The sequence below is a fragment of the Mustela lutreola genome, chromosome X (genome assembly GCF_030435805.1).
Source record: "Mustela lutreola isolate mMusLut2 chromosome X, mMusLut2.pri, whole genome shotgun sequence".
NCBI classification, from domain to species: Eukaryota; Metazoa; Chordata; class Mammalia; order Carnivora; family Mustelidae; genus Mustela; species Mustela lutreola.
This window is the reverse complement of record NC_081308.1, coordinates 116113604-116133002: the sequence shown is the minus strand read 5'-3', so window position 1 is coordinate 116133002 and position 19399 is coordinate 116113604. Positions and strand designations below refer to the sequence as shown.

Below are 19399 nucleotides of genomic sequence, written 5' to 3'. Positions count from 1 at the left end.
GCTCCTGCATACCATCCACCAAGATTCATCAACATGTGGTACCATGCTCCATTTGCTTTCTCTCTCTCTCTCTCTCTCTCTCTCTCCTTTTTTCTGAACCAGGTAAAAGGCAGACATGACACCTTTACTCCTAAACACGTCGGTATCTGTTTTCTTAGAATAAGACTATTCTCCTATAACCACAATTATCAAAGTGAGGACATTGACATTGACATCATAGTATCAATCTCCAGTCCATGTTCATATTTAGTCAGTCATCCCCAAAACGTCAGAATTCTTTTTTGCTGAACCAGTCCCCATGGCAGGATCCCACATTATTTTCAGTCGTCACGTCTCTTTATTGCCTTTAATGTGGGACCGTTTTTCAGGCTTGCTTTGATCTTCAAAACATTCAAGGCAAGTACAGGCCAGCTGTTCTCTAGAATATTCTTTAACCTGGGGTCCTCTGCTGTTTCTTCATCATCAGATCGGCACTGTTTGCAACAGCGAGGTAATAGCAACAGCAAAACCCGGAAACTTAGCGATCTAAGGACAGGGAAATGGCTAAACTAGGACAGAGCCACAAAATGCACGATTAGGCAACTAATAAGAATGATAGAGTTTATGTACTGAACTATGAAGATACTTCCGATTTTTAGGTGGGGAAAAAAGCAGAATACAACTTAGATATAAAATGTGCCCATTTTTTTTTTTTTAAGATTTTATTTATTTGACAGAGAGAGATCACAAGTAGGCAGAGAGGCAGGCAGAGAAAGAGGAAGGGTGAGCAGAGAACTGGATGCGGGACTCAATCCCAGGACCCTGAGATCGTGACCTGAGCTGGAGGCAGAGGCTTTAACCCACTGAGTCACCCAGGCCCCCAGAATGCGCCCATTTTGTGTGATTACATATATGCACAGACACATTTGAAGATTTTACAAAAAATGTAATGGTGGCCTTATGGTTCATAAGATTAGGGGAGATTTAAAATTTTTATTTTTATTTCTCTGTGTTTTCTAATTTGGATTCAGTGACCATTAATTCATGTGCAAATGGTGAAAATACAAAAAAAGCTTTTCAAAGAGATGGAGGCTCACATGTGGCAGGCAAGGGGACTAGCTATGAAAGGATTTCCAATCTCGGCCCTGTCATCTAATGTGTTACTCTTACTCTTGGGTTATCTGCAAAATAACCATGTGACAGTGCTTGGACAGTTAGGGACATGAGAGTCAAGAAGTCAAGGAAAGAAGAACTGAAGAGGACCGATGGGCTTTAGCAACGGCCACTGGTGGACTTTGCTGGAACAGTGTCTGTGTAGTTGAGAAAGTGAGTGCAGTGAAGCTGAGGACTAAGTCATAAAAATAGGGAAGCAGAGGCATGGAGTGGGGACTCGGCTTTCCAGAAAATTATTTGCGAAGAGGAGAGAAACAATGTAAAACGAGGAGGGAACACAGGAATGAGGGCCAGCGTGTCAGGGGATGGGAAAGTCTTGAGTCTGTTCTCTCCTTTAATCCTCACAAGTCTATGCATGGAGTCCTTTTTTTTTCCCCCAGATTTTATTATTTATTTGAGAGAGAGAGAGAGCATGAGAGGAGAGAGGTCAGCCAGAGAAGCAGACTCCCGAAGTGGAGCCCAATGTGGGACTTGATCCTAAGACTCTGGGATCATGACCTGAGCTGAAGGCAGTCGCCCAACCAACCGAGCCACCCAGGCGTCCCACGGAGTACTAATTTTATGGGCATTTTAAAGATGACATCATGGAGGTGGAGATCCAGTAACTTGATCAAGGTTACACAGGATCCCAACCAAGGCCACCCATACCTAGAGTCCATACACCTATGTTTGTAATGGGTTCTAGGTATAAAAGGAAAGACAAGTAAAAAGGATTGCAGACTGATGTGGAGAACCTGGGACGAAACCCCAGTGTATATGGTGGCATATGTGGTGGTGATCTCTAGTGTTCTCCTTCCCCGATGGAACAGGAGAAGGAACTCTAGGCACAGGGACGTGGAAGGGCAGATGAGAATCGCGGAGCGGCAGGTCGTGGCCAGTGATGTCTATTAAGCATCTCACGCAGACTGAGTAGGAAAGGAAGCGAGGCCAAGAAATGCCCCCAAAGAAAACGGAGGAACAGAGAGTCTGATGAACAAGGGTGCAGAGTGGAAACGGAAGTTAGGATTCTGAGCAAAAGGTGAAAGAGAAAAACAAAACACCAGGTAAAATCAAAACTAGTTTATCAGCCGTGAGACTGTGGAGAGGATGGATCCAAGAGACAGAACGAATGACGGGGCCTCAGGAACTTCGCAGGCAGACGTGGAGATGGAACCAGACCGGGTGCAGCCCTAGAGATGGATGGCGTCATTAACACACCAGAGTAGCCTGCAGACTGGGTACAAATGCTCAGGAGGAGAAGAGTGCAAGACGGCAGAGACCAGAACGCTGCCGTCGGTCAGGGCTGGGGAGAAGGGCCAGCGAAGGAGTCATCTTGAAGGCGTGGTACAGATCATGGGAATGAAGGTACGAGGGTTTCCAGGAAAGCATCAAAGGAAGAAAGGAATAAAGATGTGAAATGTTCCAAGTTTTGTGCTGACCTTTCTAGGAAATGGCCTAGAGTTGGCTGCATTTCCAAGTTTCATGGAATGAAGGGACCCCAGTTAACCCTTCTCCCTGTGTCCCCGTCCCCAGCCCCTGCATACTGGACAGCTGCCCTAAGCCGTTTGGGCACCTGGGACAGGTTGAAATGCTTAAGGACAACTCCTCTAAGGCAGGTCCGGAATGACTGTTGTGTTTGAGGATAATGCCAAAATTCCAGCTCTCTGGGGCACCTGGGTGGCTCAGTGGGTTGAAGCCTCTGCCTTCAGCTCAGGTAATGATCCCAGGGTCCTGGGATCGAGCCCCGCGTCGGGATCTCTGCTCCGCGGGGAGCCTGCTTTCTGCCTGCCTCTCTGCCTACTTGTGATTTCTCTCTCTCTGTCAAATAAATAAAATCTTAAAAAAAAATTCCAGCTCTCTGATCTGCAAACTGTCAGAAACTCCTTATCTTTTGTGCTTGCTCTCTAACCGAGAACATGTGAAACCAGGATCCCAAGAAGGATTGCTTCCTGGTAATACTAAATCAATACTAAATATAGAACATAGGCCTACTTGGGCTTAAGGATCAGGAACATTTGAAAATAAGCCTTTGTGTTAAATTGTCTGGCTAACTTCTGAAATGAAAGTAAGGGCAGTCTCTGTGACCACTGAAGTTCAAAGTTAGAAGAACTCATGGAGTCAGGGTGTTTTCTTACCCCTTGTTACAGACTTCATTATTTCATAAACATAAAAGAAATGAGTGGAGGGAAACATGATCAAAGGTTCTGTTATTGGTAAAACATTAAAGAATTATTTTTATAGGTTATGCATCTGACTGAAATCTTAAAAAAAAAATGGCTGTTTGGCTAATGTCGTAAGTACCTAATTAGCACTAATCGATTTTGAGAATTAGAAAAAAAACTACTTTTCGGGTGACACCGATCATCCCTGACTACAATTCAATTTATTCTTTACTTAGAAACTGGCAGGTTGACTGAGGAGCGTAACCGAATATTTGTGTTATTTTTGCCAACAGTTTATTTTTAGACATGCAGGTAACTGTTGCTTGAAATTCTTAAATGAAAGCAAATCATTCTTTAGCAAATGAGCTAAAAGCATGATATATACATCAAGCCAATTTTTCTGGTTTGTCTTAGATTTGTTATGCATACAAGGACAAAACAACTAGTCGAAAAGTGGAAAGTACAAATGGCTTCGTCTTGTTTTTACACAATTGACTAGTTGTTAGACACACGGATGGGGAGTAAGAACCATCACAACAGATAAAGGTCATAGGAATTCTTCAACAGTACACGACCCCTTCAAATGCACCAAACCAAACCACACATGACGCTGGACACACAGAGAAACAGATCATCTGGCAACAATGAACGGCTATGAACAATCCATTACATTTCAGAAAGCAGGAGGAAAAGAAATGATTCACCAATTACTACTGTTACTAATACGTATGAAACAAAACCTTGACTCATTTCACAAATGAGATTCTCCCAAATAATCCATATTCTACTTTGAGATATACTCTACATGGGCCTTATGACAAAATGAAAAACCCAGAGTTTCCTATAGAGCACGTAAGCATGTATCACGTTCTTTAAAAGAAGGTACTGGGTGCCTGCGTGGCTCAGTGGGTTAAGCCTCTGCCTTCGGCTCAGGTCCTAATTCCAGGGTCCCAGGCTCAAGCCCTGCATCAGGCTCTCTGCTCAGCAGGGAGCCTGTTTCCACCTCTCTGCCTATTTCTGATTTCTGTCTGTCAAATAAATAAATAAAATCTTAAAAAAAAAAAAAAAAAAAGAAGGTACCGTAATTCTTTCCATTAAAAGGCATTCCGTTGGAGCGGAGAAGCTTAATCCCTTTGGGTGAACTTTTCAATTGGTGTAAATTTTTTGGATGGCAATTTTTATTAAAACTTTAAATGTATAGAGCACCTGGGTGGCTCAGTGAGTTAAAGCCTCTGCCTTCGGCTCGGGTCATGATTCCAGGGTCCTGGGATCGAGCCCCACATCAGGCTCTTTCCTCAGCGGGGAGCCTGTTTCCTCCTCTCTCTCTGCCTGCCTCTCTGCCTACTTGTGATCTCTGTCAAATAGATAAATAAAATCTTTAAAAAAAAAACCTTTGAATGTATATATACCTTTTATTTAGCAGCTCCACTTCTGGAAGTTTAGCTTGTGAAATGGCCTGAATAAGAACACGAAGATGTATGTGAGACCAGACAGAACCATTCCAGCCCGTTCACAGAGCTGCTAAACAGAAGGCGAGAAATCTAGTTGTTCTGACAGCTTGTGGTGGTGTTCCAGCGAAGAGGACAGGTGCAGATCAAAAGTGTAGAAGTTAGAGATGTACACAAGTACTTTAGAAGGACCCATGTCACATCCTGGGGAGTAGGCTTGCAGACGCCGTGCGGCGGGGAAGGAGAGGTCTCACATTTTGCCCTACAGATCTCTGTATGTTTTAATTGTGTACGATGACCACACAGTACTTTTTAAAAATCGAGGTTAAAGTCATGTAATAAAAAAACTCACCCTTTCCAAGTATATAATTCATGGTTTTTAGTATATTCACAAAGTTGTGTAACCATCACTACTACCTAATTCCAGCCATTTGCATCACCCCAAAAAGAAGCCCTGTACCTGCTAACAGTTGCTCCCCGGGGCCCCCTCTCTGCACCCACTAATCTGCATTCTGACTCTGTGGACTTGCTGCTTCCGGACATTTCACATAAAGGGCAAACGGCAGGGGTGCCTGGGTGGCTTAGTCGGTGAAGCGTCCGCCTTCGGCTCCGGTCCTGGTCCTGGGGTCCTGGGATCGAGCCCAGCATCGGGCTCCCTGCTCAGCGGGGAGCCTGCTTCTCCTTCTCCCTCTGCCCCTCCCGACTCTCGTGCACTCATGCTCTCGCTCTCATAAATAAATCAGTTAAATCTTTAAGGGAAAAAGAAGGGCACCATACAAGATGCGATCCTTGGTGCCTGGCTTCTTAGCATTAAGTCTTCAAGCAGGGATCAGTTCTTTAGCTGTTTAAACAGAAAACAATCTGTAAATAGCTCTGATTAAAAAAAAAAAAAAAAAAAAGACTCGGAAACCGCCTCACCCTTTTGTACAAATCACTTTGTAGAAGCTCAGCAGTTCTAAATCCAATGTCCATATTAAAGCACGGTTTATTTCTATCTTCCTCCTCCTAGCGCTCACTTGAATAGACTCTCTCAGGTCCCAGTTCAAAGGTTTGGCCCTTCACAGAGCATTTTTGTTTCCGCCTAAGTCTGTTTATGAGATCATTTATCCCAGCATCATCTTCCCTATCTCCCTGGCACTGCCCCCACCCCCACTGTAAAAACACACTTAGAGCCACAGAGAGGTAGAGACAAAGGCATAATCTGGGTGTTTATGGACCTCCTATCTTTTGACAAAGATCCAGGTCTAAATGACTTCGGTACACTGACCACGTACAGAACATGGCCGCTTACTTTCCTAAGTGACTTTCTAGTTTCCACCCCCTGAACAGAAATCAAGAATGCATTTTTGCTTTAGGTCCTTAATGTCCAGATGCCTCATTATCTAAACAAGGCAAAATTATGTGAATGTTGGTTGATCTACAAAGCAGCACCGTCTCTGCAGCTGAGGACTCTGATACATAAATAAGGAGGGTTTTCCCTAAAAAAGATGGACCAGCCCTTTGCTGGCCATAGAATTTTCCTAGGAAATTCTACCAGTTTCATACGTTAGAATGACCTCAGCACCTGCTGATGACTGAAGCTGGAAAAGGAGAACAACCCCCCCCCCAAGGCCCCCAGCTGCCAATAGTTTCAGTTAGCTGAAGAAAAGCACAGAATCTCCCTTCTCTAGGTCTTTATGGTGGTAATAAAAATGAAATAAAGTAATAGGGAGGCCTGGCTGGCTCAGTGGATATAGAGTGTGCAACTCCTAATCTTGGGGTTCTGAGTTCGAGCTCCACCTCGGATGTAGGGATTACTTAAAAATAATTTCTTTTTAGATACAATCTTAAATTAAAAAAAAAAACCAAACAAAACGGGGCACCTGGGTGGCTCAGTGGGTTGAGCCTCTGCCTTCTTCAGCTCAGGTCATGATCTCAGGGTCCTGGGTTCAAGGCCCATATCGGGCTCTCTGCTCAGCAGGGAGCCTGCTTCCCACCCCCACCCGCCTGCCTCTCTGCCTACTTGTGATCTCTGTCTGTCAAATACATAAATAAAATCTTTAAAAAAACAAAAACAAAAAACCAAAAAAACGAAACTAAGCAATATATTTTAAGCACACGCACCAAGCACGACTAGGTAATGTCTGCAGTCAGGCACGCCGTCCCACAGTTCTGGTGTTAATCGGAACCTGTTCCGTAATTTTTTTTCCTCTCGAGTAGGAGTGCAGGTGAGGACTTTTCTGTATGGAACGAGCACGTTCCACTGACTGAAAACTGCTTTCCGCCCTGGCTACACGTACCTCACTGTACGAGCGCGCTACTAGAAGTCAGCTGTCCAGGAGAAGGGTTAAATTCGTAAGTTGGAATCCCTTCACCCTTATTACCAAGCAGATAAACCACACTAGGAGTTTCGGCTTATTTTTCAAAAGCACCTTCTACCTAGGTTCCAAGGACCCAGTAGAAGCCAGGGTTCTCCCCGAATCACGTAATAATAAGAGCAGCGAGGAGTCACGCGCTTCTGCTGTACCCGGCAGACTGCCGGTTCTCTCCATGGTGAAACCTCTGTGCTGTGACGCCTTGAACTGGACTCGAATGCACTTTCTGACCGCCAGTTCCTACGCCAAGTAGGCATCTCGTCTCTAAGACTAAAGGGAACACCGTCCTATTGTCGCTGTGCGCGTCATTAGACCCTCTCACAAAAAAGACAAGTGTACAAACATGAAAGTCGTAACTCATTTATTGAATGAATAGTATATGCAAGGATACCAAGAAAAGGAAACTAATACTACAAACTACCATTTTGAAAATAAAGCCAATATAACAGGAACAAAATATACATAACATGAGAGGAATGTTTGATTTTGACCCATAATGCATTCCTTATCTTTACAACGAACCTAAATGCCTGTTAGAACAAAACTGCATACCTTGGTCTAACCTTTAGTGCTTTTCAAAAAAGCAACAACATTCTAGAACACATTTCTTTTTCTTTGAGATATTTAAGATTCACACATTTGTTCAAGTACATAGATTCTGATTCAACAGTAGATCTACATAGCTTGTTACTCTCTTAATATCTTGAGTAGCGTGTACTCCTGAGCAAGTACTATCTGAAATTCTAAAATTGCTGATCTTTGAAATAAAATCTATTTCAGCTGTGGGTTTTTAATAAATTGAGATGAAAGTAAAATTCACACCCCACCCCCCCGCCCCCCAGGAACAAAGAGCTCTTATTAAAGTATAGAAACTCAAGTCTATCTTTCTACGCTAAAGAACATTTCTTACTAACAGTTCTGGTAAGGCAATAAATGCTCCAGAATAATCTTCAATATACGCTTGCAAAGATTACACTGTTGAATATCAATAACGAAAACAGAACAAAAAAGAAGAGGGGGGAAGAAAGGAAAGAAAGAAAAGACGCTCTGAAATTTCAAGCTAAAATATGCGTAAAAGACAGTCATGGCAGTATTTTTTTGAAAGGATGTACATGTTATATACTTATCAAATAATGTCATGCTTATTAAAACTACAGTTAAGGACTTAAGAGATGAACAGTAAATACACTGCTGAGGTCCATTTTCCTAAATATTCATACCACAATGTAATTACTACCCAGAAGATGATGACTCTACTTGGGAACATAAGTACTGTACAATTTTTACATTGTAAGGCACTTTTTACTCAGCATGTGACGAAAACATGGATGGAGAATCAAAGTATTGGAGGTTTACAACCAAAGGTGATTTTTCATGTGACTTCAGTTTACATTTCAACTTGGAATGAAAGACTGTTTAGCCAATCACACCACAGTGAGAAAAATAGGTAGCCAGCCACTTAATTCTAGCCAACCAAAAGGTAAAGTGCTATTCTGGTTGCTAGTGGCAGAGAAAGGGGTGAAGACACCCAGAGGAATTGACGCACTTGATTACATAACAAATCCATTGACTAATAACTACAGTATGTGAAGTCTATGATATGATCATTGGCTGGCCACTATTACCCCGGCACCTTCCATTTTTCCTAAAAACATAATTACAGTAGTTGTCCGAAAATGAAGGTGCCCTACTGTTCCACGGGTAAGTCTATGGCACACAATGTAAAAATGATCAAGACACAGTGATTCGAAGATTTTAAAATAACAGGTTTCAAGCTGTTGTAAGGAAATAAAGTACAGATCCTTTGGGAAAAGTCACATAGCTCGGTAAACAAACATCTAGATCTGTCGTTGCACTTCAAGTCATGGTGAATTTTGAAAATTCATCACATACACACACACACACAAAAGCCCAATGGCATATTTAGAGCAAAAAGAGAAAAACACATAGGGCAACCCCACTAAAGCTAGTTTCCTTCTAAAAATAATAAAAGATGGTTAAAATAAAGCAATCATTGAGTCCCTTGATTGAAGTGAATGTGTAAATAACACACTTGACAAATGTGACCTTAAGGGACTAGCAGTTAAAAAAAATCAGTCATTAAGCACAGTGTAATTTTCCACCTGTTACATTTTAAAAACGCTTCTCCATAAGCTGCAGAATATCATGATGTACAGTCAAGTTAACATATTATTTCTTATTTGCTGATTTGCTTTAATGTGGTAGGTTAACGAAGAATTCAGAAATCAGAGTCCCTACCCTTGGTACTGAGGTGCTATGGTAATATTAGGCAGACCACAACTAAAGTTTTTTGGTTTTGCCATAAAGAAATACATAAATGTGCTTCAGCAGGTAAGTGGAAGAAAATATCCCTAGCTGGAAATGCCAGTGTGAAAATCCTTTCTAAACAGCTGCATTCTTAGGCTTCGATAAACAACTCTGATGATTAAGAAAATACCACCGAGCCCTACCAGGAAAAAACAAAACACGTAGGGCACCGAAAGCCTAGTCAACAGATAAGCAAAGCAATGCATGAAAACATGAGAAGTATTAAATAATTTTTTAAAAAATAGTGGTCACAAAATGAAAAATAAATACTGTTTTATGCACTTTTTTTTTTTTTTTAATTCCAACAGCGGCTGAGACCTCCTCGTGTACTTTGGGCCAATATATGAAGTGTTCCACACCACACGGCACCTGAGAGAAACCAGTTTCAGACATGGTGGCTGAAGTCCTTCGTGGGTGGTAACCCTTTCAATCTTAAAGAGGTTTAATTTGCTGCTGCCAAATCTTAGTTTAAACTTGAAAGGATCCAATCATTTTGCTAGAAGCTCTTTGTAGGACATGATAAGAGAAGAGGTTTACTGTCAAGGGAATTTTGGCGTAAGCACGGGAGCTCACAACTTAACATCGCCAGTTGCCCGAGTGCATGCTGGTCAGTGAGAACAACTTTAACAGGAACGAAATGAAAAGCTTTAGCACACTTCCTGGAAGAGATTTTAGCATGTGCTGTCAAAGCCAAGAGAAAAAGAAGGTTCTCTTCATTTCTAGCCTCCGTGACTTGAGTGTGAAAAAAAAAGAAAATCACAAATTCCCATGTGTTGCCCCCAGAGGCGTGTTACTGTAAAGTGAAATTTGCTTATGCTTTCCCTTGAGTACGAGTCCACTAAACAAACTTAGACACTCTAAACAGTAGAACTTTTGTTCAGTCCAGAAATATAGCTTACTTCATTTCAATGTCTGCTTTAACTGTTGACACTATACACAGGGTTAATAGTGTTTCGATTGCTTCCCAGAAACTGCAAACTACAGCTAGTAATATCAACATGTTAAATTCTGCCATCTAGTGAAGGCTCATAAAACAAACAAGACGTTTTTAGGCAGTTCAATGAAGGATCTAAGAGTTGGGCAGTAAAAAGTGACAAACCCTTTTTGATTTTAGAAAACAGTGAAAAAAGAATAGTAGTTATGGATGTCTTATTCATTCCCAGTTTTCTAACTCTGTCCCATGAACCTGTTTAAAAGATGATAAAAAATTGTAAAATATGATGTTTGAGGGGAGCACAATAAATAATCAAGTTACTGAGGAGCAAGAACATCTTACTGGTTCGACATTACAGCTACGCTGATTGATAAAGCAGATCGCTTGTTTTTACGGTTACAAAATCAGCTAGTTAAAAAAAAAAAAAAACTATGCAAGCCTACACAATCCTTTAGCATTCTAGTAACATGCTGAACTAAACATAATAGCATTAAAAAATCATACTGCATATACCATTACTCCAACAACGTTATTTATCAGCGAGTACTGTATCCCGACAACAGATCCGACACACGTAACGTTCATACCTAGTTTCCATTAAGTTGCTGCTGAGTTAGTTGCTGCTGGTCAATTTCTACTTTTCCCCGGCTTTTACTCTCTCGTTCCTCATCTTCTTCATCTCTCTCATCATTCCCACTATGATTTTTACAGTACAGTCTACAATGAGGAAAGATAAAAATCTCAAAATGTTTTTTCGCTGTTGATGAGAATATATTTATGCCATTAATAGATGAGGTCGGTGCCCACTTAAAATAGCTATGCTTTTAAAGAATGCTACAATTAGTTACAGATCGTCCATTTCTATCTGAATGATAGGAAAGCACACTATTAATGAGATCGTAAAAAGTTCATCTGAAATAAAACCTGTGGTTTAGGATAAAAGTTGTCGTGTATGCCCAAAGATATAGACATTTCCTCATTTTACGCATTGAGATTAAAAATAAAGCTTCCAGCCTACTTGAACATATAAATTTGCAGGTATGTAGACGAATAGTCCAATTCTACGTTTCAGATACAGAATTCAAAAGCACATTTTAGGACATAATATAAACTCTATAGATACTGCTGCTTTCTGCTCGTACTACATGAAACACTTTTATTCAAACTCCCCACAATGTCATTTCATCATTTGTGTCCTGGCCCTTCATGAGCCCCCTAACAATTTGGCTCGATCTCTATTTTTATTCATTCATTCATTCATTCATTCATTTGGCTCGGTCTCTCTTGATCTAGACTGGCTCCTCCCAACTTCTTTTTTCCCCATGACATTGACTTTTAGGGAAAAGTTAGACCAACTACCTTTTCAACTGTACCATTCTGGATTTGTCTAACTGTGGGCCTGTTTCATTTGGTTCTCTCTTACCCCATATTTCCTATAAACTGGAAATAAGGTCTAAGGGTTTGGTTAACTCTAGGTTCAACTTTTCCTTGTGAGTCCAGGATATTTGAGAGGGGACCCTGCACACTTCAGGAGGCATGTTAATTTCAGAATGCCCCACTATTAGTGATGCTGTTGGATCATTTGGTTAAAGTGGTGGTGATAGCCAGACTTTTCCATTGTACAAGTAGGTTTTCCTCCTTTAAAATCAGCAAACAACCTCTGGAGTGGTTTGACGTCTGGCTATTCTGACAACCTTTTATGTGGGTATATACACTGTTTATTTGGCATTCATTGTTTTTAATTAAAAAAAAAAAGCAATGCGTGTTATTTAGGACAAGGGCGTAGGTAGGCCAATTAATGTATATGTACCAATAGTTTTTATAGTTAAGCGCCCCACCGTAATCAATGGGTGAGCTGACATCAGCTCAGTTTTAGGTCAATTATATATACCAAGACAAGATGGAACAATGCTTTAAAAATGTTCAGTGGGTGCCCTCTTGTGGTCAGCAATAGGTAGGACATTCATATACTAATTCTGACACAAATGACCTAAAACTAGTTTTAACATGAAGAGTTTCTAACGTGTGAGTAGAATAAAAGGCAGGGAGGGGGGTGGGGAGCAACAATAACAACTGACTTCCAACCTAGTTTTGCTTATTTTTAAATTTTTAAAACATTTTCAATGATTTCCAAAGAACTATGGAGAATCTGTATTCTTCAAATGCTACATGTTGGCAATCACTTAAAAATAAACCAACAGCCTCAGTTCAAATTATCAGGAGTGAATTCCTTTATAGTGTACCTATAAAGTGGCTTCCTCCAAAGTATAACCTGAATTAAGCCTTTAAGCCAACTTGTAAATTACACGATAGAGGAACAAGGTGAATGGCATCATGAAAAGACAAAAAAATCAATCTAGAAGGTGGGGCTTTCACAGGACGACTTATCAGGGTTCTGCAAAAATAGGGGGGAAGGCGGGATGGAGTGGGGATTGCTCTATTTTGAGAGACTTACCAGACATATTCATTAAATGCAGTGTATGGGCCTTGTATGTATTGAGATTTGAACAAATTGGGTCTGGAAAGGCATTTCTAAGACAACTGGGGAAATGTGAATGTGGACTTGGGAGATGACACTAAGAACTTCCTGCTGATTTTTACAAAGTGTGGTAATGGCATAGTGATCCTGATGTATGTAGGGACACACTGACAAGAGGTGTGGGATTCTGCTTCAGCAAAAAGAAAAAAACAGTAGATGAAAGCAAGTGTGGCAGTAACTCGGGAGCTGCTTAGATGGGGAGCGGCTACAGTATCCTATTTTTGTATACTTTTGAAAAATTTCAGTAAGAGCCCTTAGTTGTTAAAACAGATTTTAATCTTTTTATGGCATCACTTTTCACTCCCATAGGCCCATTACGTGTCCTTTGCCAATCTAGACACCAAGACCACAGGTGACATCCTGTCAAACAAGATCCCTGTCACATAATTTACTTTTTTATGGTGGGGAACTCACTTTTTAAACATACATATTTTTAAAATTTTAGTAATACAACAGAGACAATAAAACAGGATAAGCAGAGAAACTATGTATGGAATCTTCCCTCACCTTCTTAAGGAACAAATACATTTAATCTAATGTATAGATTAATGTAATAATTTAATGAATATATTCAGGATCCAGAAGGAGCCAGTAAAGAAGGAAAGCCACATGCCGGAGAGGGAAGCCACTTCATTCAGAAGTATTTCTCCTTGCATTTCCTATTTGTGCGTTCTTCTATCCCCGAACTACTTGCACACGGACTCATTTGAACTCAACAGTCTCTATGAACGAAATCTGGAATCCGCACCATAAGCAGATTTCAGAAACAAATTTCAATGTGAAAAAATAAAAAGTAATTCAAATCACTGTGGATTCTGGTGTAAATATTTTCTTTAGAGACGGTCACTGCAACGTGGTTTCTTAATAGCTAAAGATTAAAAACCATCTGAATGTCTAAAAAAGGAACTGATTACACTGATAGACCTGTACAATGGAATACTATGCAACCATTAAAATGGTGATATAAAACTGTTTAATGTCACAGAAAAATGTCTCAGATATAGCAAGTGGAAGACAGATTACAAAAGCATATATATAAGATCTTTTTATGAATAAATGTACATACACAATCACATACATGTCTAGAAAATATCCTGGAAGATTTAAAATTCTCTCTGCTGGTAGAATTGAAGTTCACATTAGGCCTTTTCCCCTTATCTTTATTTTCCATTTTTTTCCCCCTCAAAGTGAAAATGGGTAAATATTACAGTATGTAAATGGAGCTGAAATTTAAATACAAGAATTTTCCACATATCTGATTTTAGATGTTTAGCACGGGCCTGTTTTTAAATCTTAATGCCACTTTAAATAACGGACTGCTTATAAAAATATTCAGCCACTGAACTATATAAATATAAAACTGCCGAACAGTAAGTTGTATAAAGAAAATTGCTTCTCTCCCATCTCCATGCAGTGAATGAGGTAACAACTGGTAAAGTACGTTTATGAACACAGACACGTATCTTGTACATGTGTGTTTTTTATATGCCAGAACAGGTCACACAACTCGGTTGCTTCACCTTTCTCGACCCCAGAACACCTCTCCATGACTCTCCACATGGATCGACTTCAGTCTTTCATTGCTGCATAGTATTCCATTAAATGCACCTACTAAAACTTGAGTCTCTTGATAGACATTGTTTTGGGCTTGATTTTTGCTGTTGTGGGTTAAAGGGTAAAAAAATTCCTTTCCCATTTCACCTTTGGTTAACTCTAGCGGTTATTCCCTTGGCAACTGCACCAAAACTGGCACGGTGCGTCCGCTTCTTTACTAAGCCGCCCCCGCCCCTTCCACCTGGTAGATGGGAGACGGCTCAGGAGAATTCTACTCTGATGAGCCGGCTCTCTGGCCCTGTGTGGTGTGACCTGAAAATGCCCTATGCCTAGACGACTATCCCGTAACAGGTGCTGGCTCAATGGGGTAAGCAGCTTTTAAGCGGGGGGGGGGGGGGGGGGGGCGGCGGGGCGGGGGGATCCCCTGTGGCCCCACCCACAGCTTGAATCCAAACTTACTGGGCCTGCGCCGCCCGCGTACCGCAAGCACTCTCTCGAGGCAGCAGATGTTGCCCTGCCGGCCAGCTGCGCTTCCTGTCTCTATCCCCAAGCTGACTGATGCCATCTGCGCTAATCACGCCAATCCCAGCACAGGTGCGTCAACAGGGTGCCCTAGTGGGTAGTGCGGCTATCCTTCACGGGGCAACGGAACTGCGTGCGCATACATCTTTGAGCTGTTTTCTTGCTTCCCTGGCAGAAATCCCTACTACGCATACCAGTAGCAAAATACATTATTTTCTTAAAGGCCGTGGTCTCCAATGCTAAATTGCTCTCCTAAATTGTAAGTTACATTCTAATTCACTATCAAATGCAAATACCAGGTCTCCAGAACCTGGTCAACAGGTGAATCCTACTCATCTTTGCCCATCAGATAGGCAAAAACTAGTAAGATCTTGTTTAATTTGCATTTCTTTCATTACTAAGGGGGAGTGGCTTTTCACATGCTTATAACCCACGGCTAGTTCTCCTATAAACTGCCTTTTCATGTTCTTCACCCATTTTATCCCCCCTAAACTGGGTTCTTTCTCTCAAGGATTTGGAGTTCTTTTTAGCCGAATTTTAATGTAGTCAAAAATTCCAAGTTTCCTAACACGTTTAGAAAGGTCATCTGTACTCAAAGAGATTCTAGAAAACTTCTCCTACATTTTCTGTTTTACTTAGGGTTCGATTTTTAAAGCCCAGGAGGTATTCCTGGGGTACAGTCTGAGGTAAGGATTCAAACTGTTTCCTAAATGGAGCCAATTATATAAACTGTACAGAGATCAGATACTGAATAATCAATCCATCCTGTCTCCACAGATCTAGAACCACCGAAATTACCCAGCAAAGACATGCATCAGTTTCCTGTGATCTTTGTCACTGTGCCAGTACCAGTTTAATTACTGGGTGAGTGGGTTTGATAGCTAATAGGTGATCTCCCCTCTTGATCTCATTAAACTTGTTCTTGGCTGCACGTAATAAAGACTAGTCCACAACCCCAGGACCTACTTTCCCCTCTTCCCTTGGTAGCACTGAAGCAGATTTGGGTAGCCTGGTACCCACCAGGGGTGCATTTCCCAGCCCCTGCTGGAGAGGTGACTGAATTCTGGCTAATGAGATGCTGAGCAGAAGTGTGTGTGGAACCTCCTGGAAGGACGATTAAAGACCCGTCAGCTGGAGGAACTGCCACTTCGTCCTTCCGCTTTCCTACGGCTCCGGAAGGACACCCCGCGGATGAGAGCAGAAACATGGTAATCCGGGTCTCGGATGGCACAGAGAAGAGGCTAACACATTGGACTGCACTCCTTGGGACATCTTGCAGGGAGAAACAAATTTCTATCTTGTTTAAGCCTCTAGTTCTTCCCTGTTCATAAGGGAACTTAATCATTACCAGTAGAAAATAATAACCCACTCACTCTTCTAGATTAAAACATCAACATTTTATATTTCATCAAAATTATACTTGATGTATAGATTAATTTGAGAAGAACAGGTATCTTTCAGTGTTGAGTAACTTTCCATCAGGGAACATAATACATTTTACTATCCATGTGGGTCCCATGTAAAACACTGTTTTTTTTTTTTGTTTGTTTGTTTTAAAGGTTCGACTGTGGTGTGCGAATGTCTGTGGGGAACGGGTAGAGGGTGACGTTTTTCCTTGCTATTTTCTAACTAGTTGTTATTGGAGCTGTTTTTAAAACTTCATCTCATAGTCAGCAACCTTACTGAGCTCTTATTAATTTTAGTAAATGGAGTTGGTCCCTTTGGATTTTCTTGGTAGACAATGACATCAATAACAAATACTGACAATTTTATTTTGCTCCTTCATGGTATTTATTAGACATTTTTCTTCCTTCTCTTGTTGCAGCAGCTTAACCCTCCAGAAGAACGCTGAAAAGTAACATTGGTAGTTGGTAGTATAGTGGTTCTCAGTTACAGATGAACTTGAGAATAACCTGGAGAGTCATCGAAAAACATGGTTTGGGCCTCAATCCACTGAGTTTAAAATCTCTGGGGCCCAGGCACGAACATTTTTAAAGAGGGCCCTATCCACCCTCAGGTGGTTCGAGGCTCAGCCCTGGTTAAGAACCACTGTCCCTTTAACACTTCACTGTTGTCTTCTCATAAATGCTCCATCAGGACCCCCCGCTTCCCACGGGGACCCTTGGTACTGCACTTTAAAGTTCAGAAATGGGTCTTGAATGCTATGAAATGCCTTTTCACCATCCACCAGGAAGGTGATAGGATTTTTCTTTCTCTGTTAATGGCAATGGATCACATTAATAGATTTCCTAATTCTGAACAGTCTTCAAATTGTTAGAAGACAGCACTGCGTTTGATGTTCTAACATTTTATTAGGACTTTGGTATATTATTTATAACAGTGAGACTGGTCTATAGCTTTCTTATTTGCTTTTGTTTTAAATGCTATCTTTGTCAGGTTTGGTCTCTCAGTTATGCAAAGTTTTAAGGAATGAACCAAGTCTTTCATCTCTGCTATGCGCTCGACCTCTTTAAATAGTACTGGAATTCTCTGTTCCTTAAAGGCTTGATAGAACTCACTTGAAAAACAGCTCTGCCTTTATTATTAAACAGACTTTGGCAAATTTTATAATACAGCCCTCGCGCCTCATCCAGTTACCCAAATGCATGGCGGCTGTCTGTATAAACTACTTTGTATACGGGGCAGTAGGGTGTTTACTCATTGGCCTACTGCGTCCTGGGAATGTAAGGAAGTGCTTTACAACTCGCAAAGGCAAGTCGAAAAATCCACGGATCCCCACCAACTTCTTGTCATTCAAGCAAACAAATGGAACCATTATAGATGCGCACTGATATGAAAGACCCAGAAAACAGAAGGTAACATGTCATCCCAAATCTCCAAACCTTGTGCCTTCATCACAGGCGTAAGAGGGTCTCTGGCCTTCTGTTTTCACAAATGCACCTGCTTCTAAGCTACCACGAACCCTCACTTGGACCCTGAGCAGGAGCCTCCCAACTCACCTTCCCATCTGCACCCTTGCTTCTGTCCCAACTTCGGGTCTTGGCGTGTGCTGTTCCTTCTGCCAAGGACACCGTCCCAATGCCCACCCTGACCTTCACCCAAGAAGATGAAGCTCTTCAGCTCGAGCTCTATTTCATTAAGGAAATTTCTAAACACTCTGCAGTACAGACTATGAGTCAGGTCCTCCCTTGCTGGCTCTCTTGTAATGCTTTGTAATGGATCCTTTCCAGCACTTAAGTAGATTGTAATTGTAGATTTATTTATGTGCTCATTTAATTAATATGTCTCTCCCACTAGACTACAGGCTTCACGGGAACGTAGCTTGTGCCTCTACTGATCACTCTATTTTTTTAAAAAAGATTTTATTTATTCATTTGACAGAGACACAAAGAGAGTGAGTGAGAGAGGGAACACAAGCAGGGGGAGCGGGAGGAGAAGCAGGCTCCCTGCTCAGCAGGGAGCCTGATGCGGGGCTCATGCGGGGCTCATGCGGGGCTTGATCCCAGAATGGTGGGATCATGACCTGAGCCGATGGCAGAGGCTGAACTGTCCGAGCCACCCAGGCGCCCCCACTGATCATTCTTGTATGCCCAGCTCCCAGCACAAAACCTGGCATTTGGTAAGCATGATGCATACTAGCCGAATGAATGCGAATCCAGGGATGTGTAGTCAGAGGAAAACGCCAATCGTAGTACTTGTTTCTTTATATATAAGGGTCCTAAGTATTCTACGCTTGGCTAAATACCACCTAGGAATCATGACCAAGTAAACTAATGCCATCTATTTAAGGGCAATTACTTACTGACAAGTTTAGGCAAATGGACAATTGTTGTTCTCTTACTTGTAAATTCCTCGTGACATATTTTCAATGTATTTAGCTTTGTCTTGTACTCCACAGTGGTAATGGTAAGTCTTAACACAGGCTTTTATTTCACATCCAATAGTAGCACCGGGCTGACTGCAAAGTGTACATTTCTGTTTAAGGGAAGAGAAAGAATGATCATAAGCAGTATTTCAAAGTTTTTGCAACCTTATTTATTCTATTTTAGCCATATTTCAGCCACACATTCTAGTTTACAAAGAAAACAGCCAGTTTTCTACGGAAAAACAGTACAGTGAACTTAGTGTTTAGCAGATCTGTTAAATCATGCCGCAAGTTAAACCATACTTTGATAGACTTTCTGATATTAAGTCCCTCCCTGATGCTTCCATTATTTACCTATACTAACCTTCGAAGATCTGACATCCAAACATAAATAAGACACTCCTCAATACCGCCAAACACAAAAAGAATTAGATTCTGTTACTTTAGTGGTTGGCTTCTTCTGCTCCCTGGAACCAGTTCCTTTCCTGTGATGACTGAAGAATGAGAAGACAGGAAAGCAATTCGCCACCAAGAGGGATTGCTACCAAGTAGGTAAAAGGGCAGAGGGAGACTGAAGGGGCTGAAATCTTTTCAAAACATC

At 41.4% G+C, this 19399-nt stretch overlaps 1 protein-coding gene across 4 annotated transcripts in view; it reads right to left on the bottom strand.

Annotated features, from left to right (window-relative positions):
- Positions 1-7441: 7441 nt before the first annotated feature.
- Positions 7442-19399, bottom strand: part of PHF6 (PHD finger protein 6) — a 46711-nt gene continuing 34753 nt past the window's right edge. The window contains exons 9-11 of one of the 4 annotated variants that reach the window (XM_059157150.1): positions 18775-18908; positions 10945-11074; positions 7442-9792 (exon numbers count right to left, since the gene is read on the bottom strand). In XM_059157150.1, the coding sequence (XP_059013133.1) occupies positions 10945-11074; positions 18775-18908 (264 nt within the window). In that variant the 3' untranslated portion in view covers positions 7442-9792. Of the gene's footprint in view, positions 11075-16715; positions 16821-18774; positions 18909-19399 lie in introns of those variants that run through there. The other 3 variants (XM_059157149.1, XM_059157152.1, XM_059157153.1) reach the window with 3 other exon arrangements.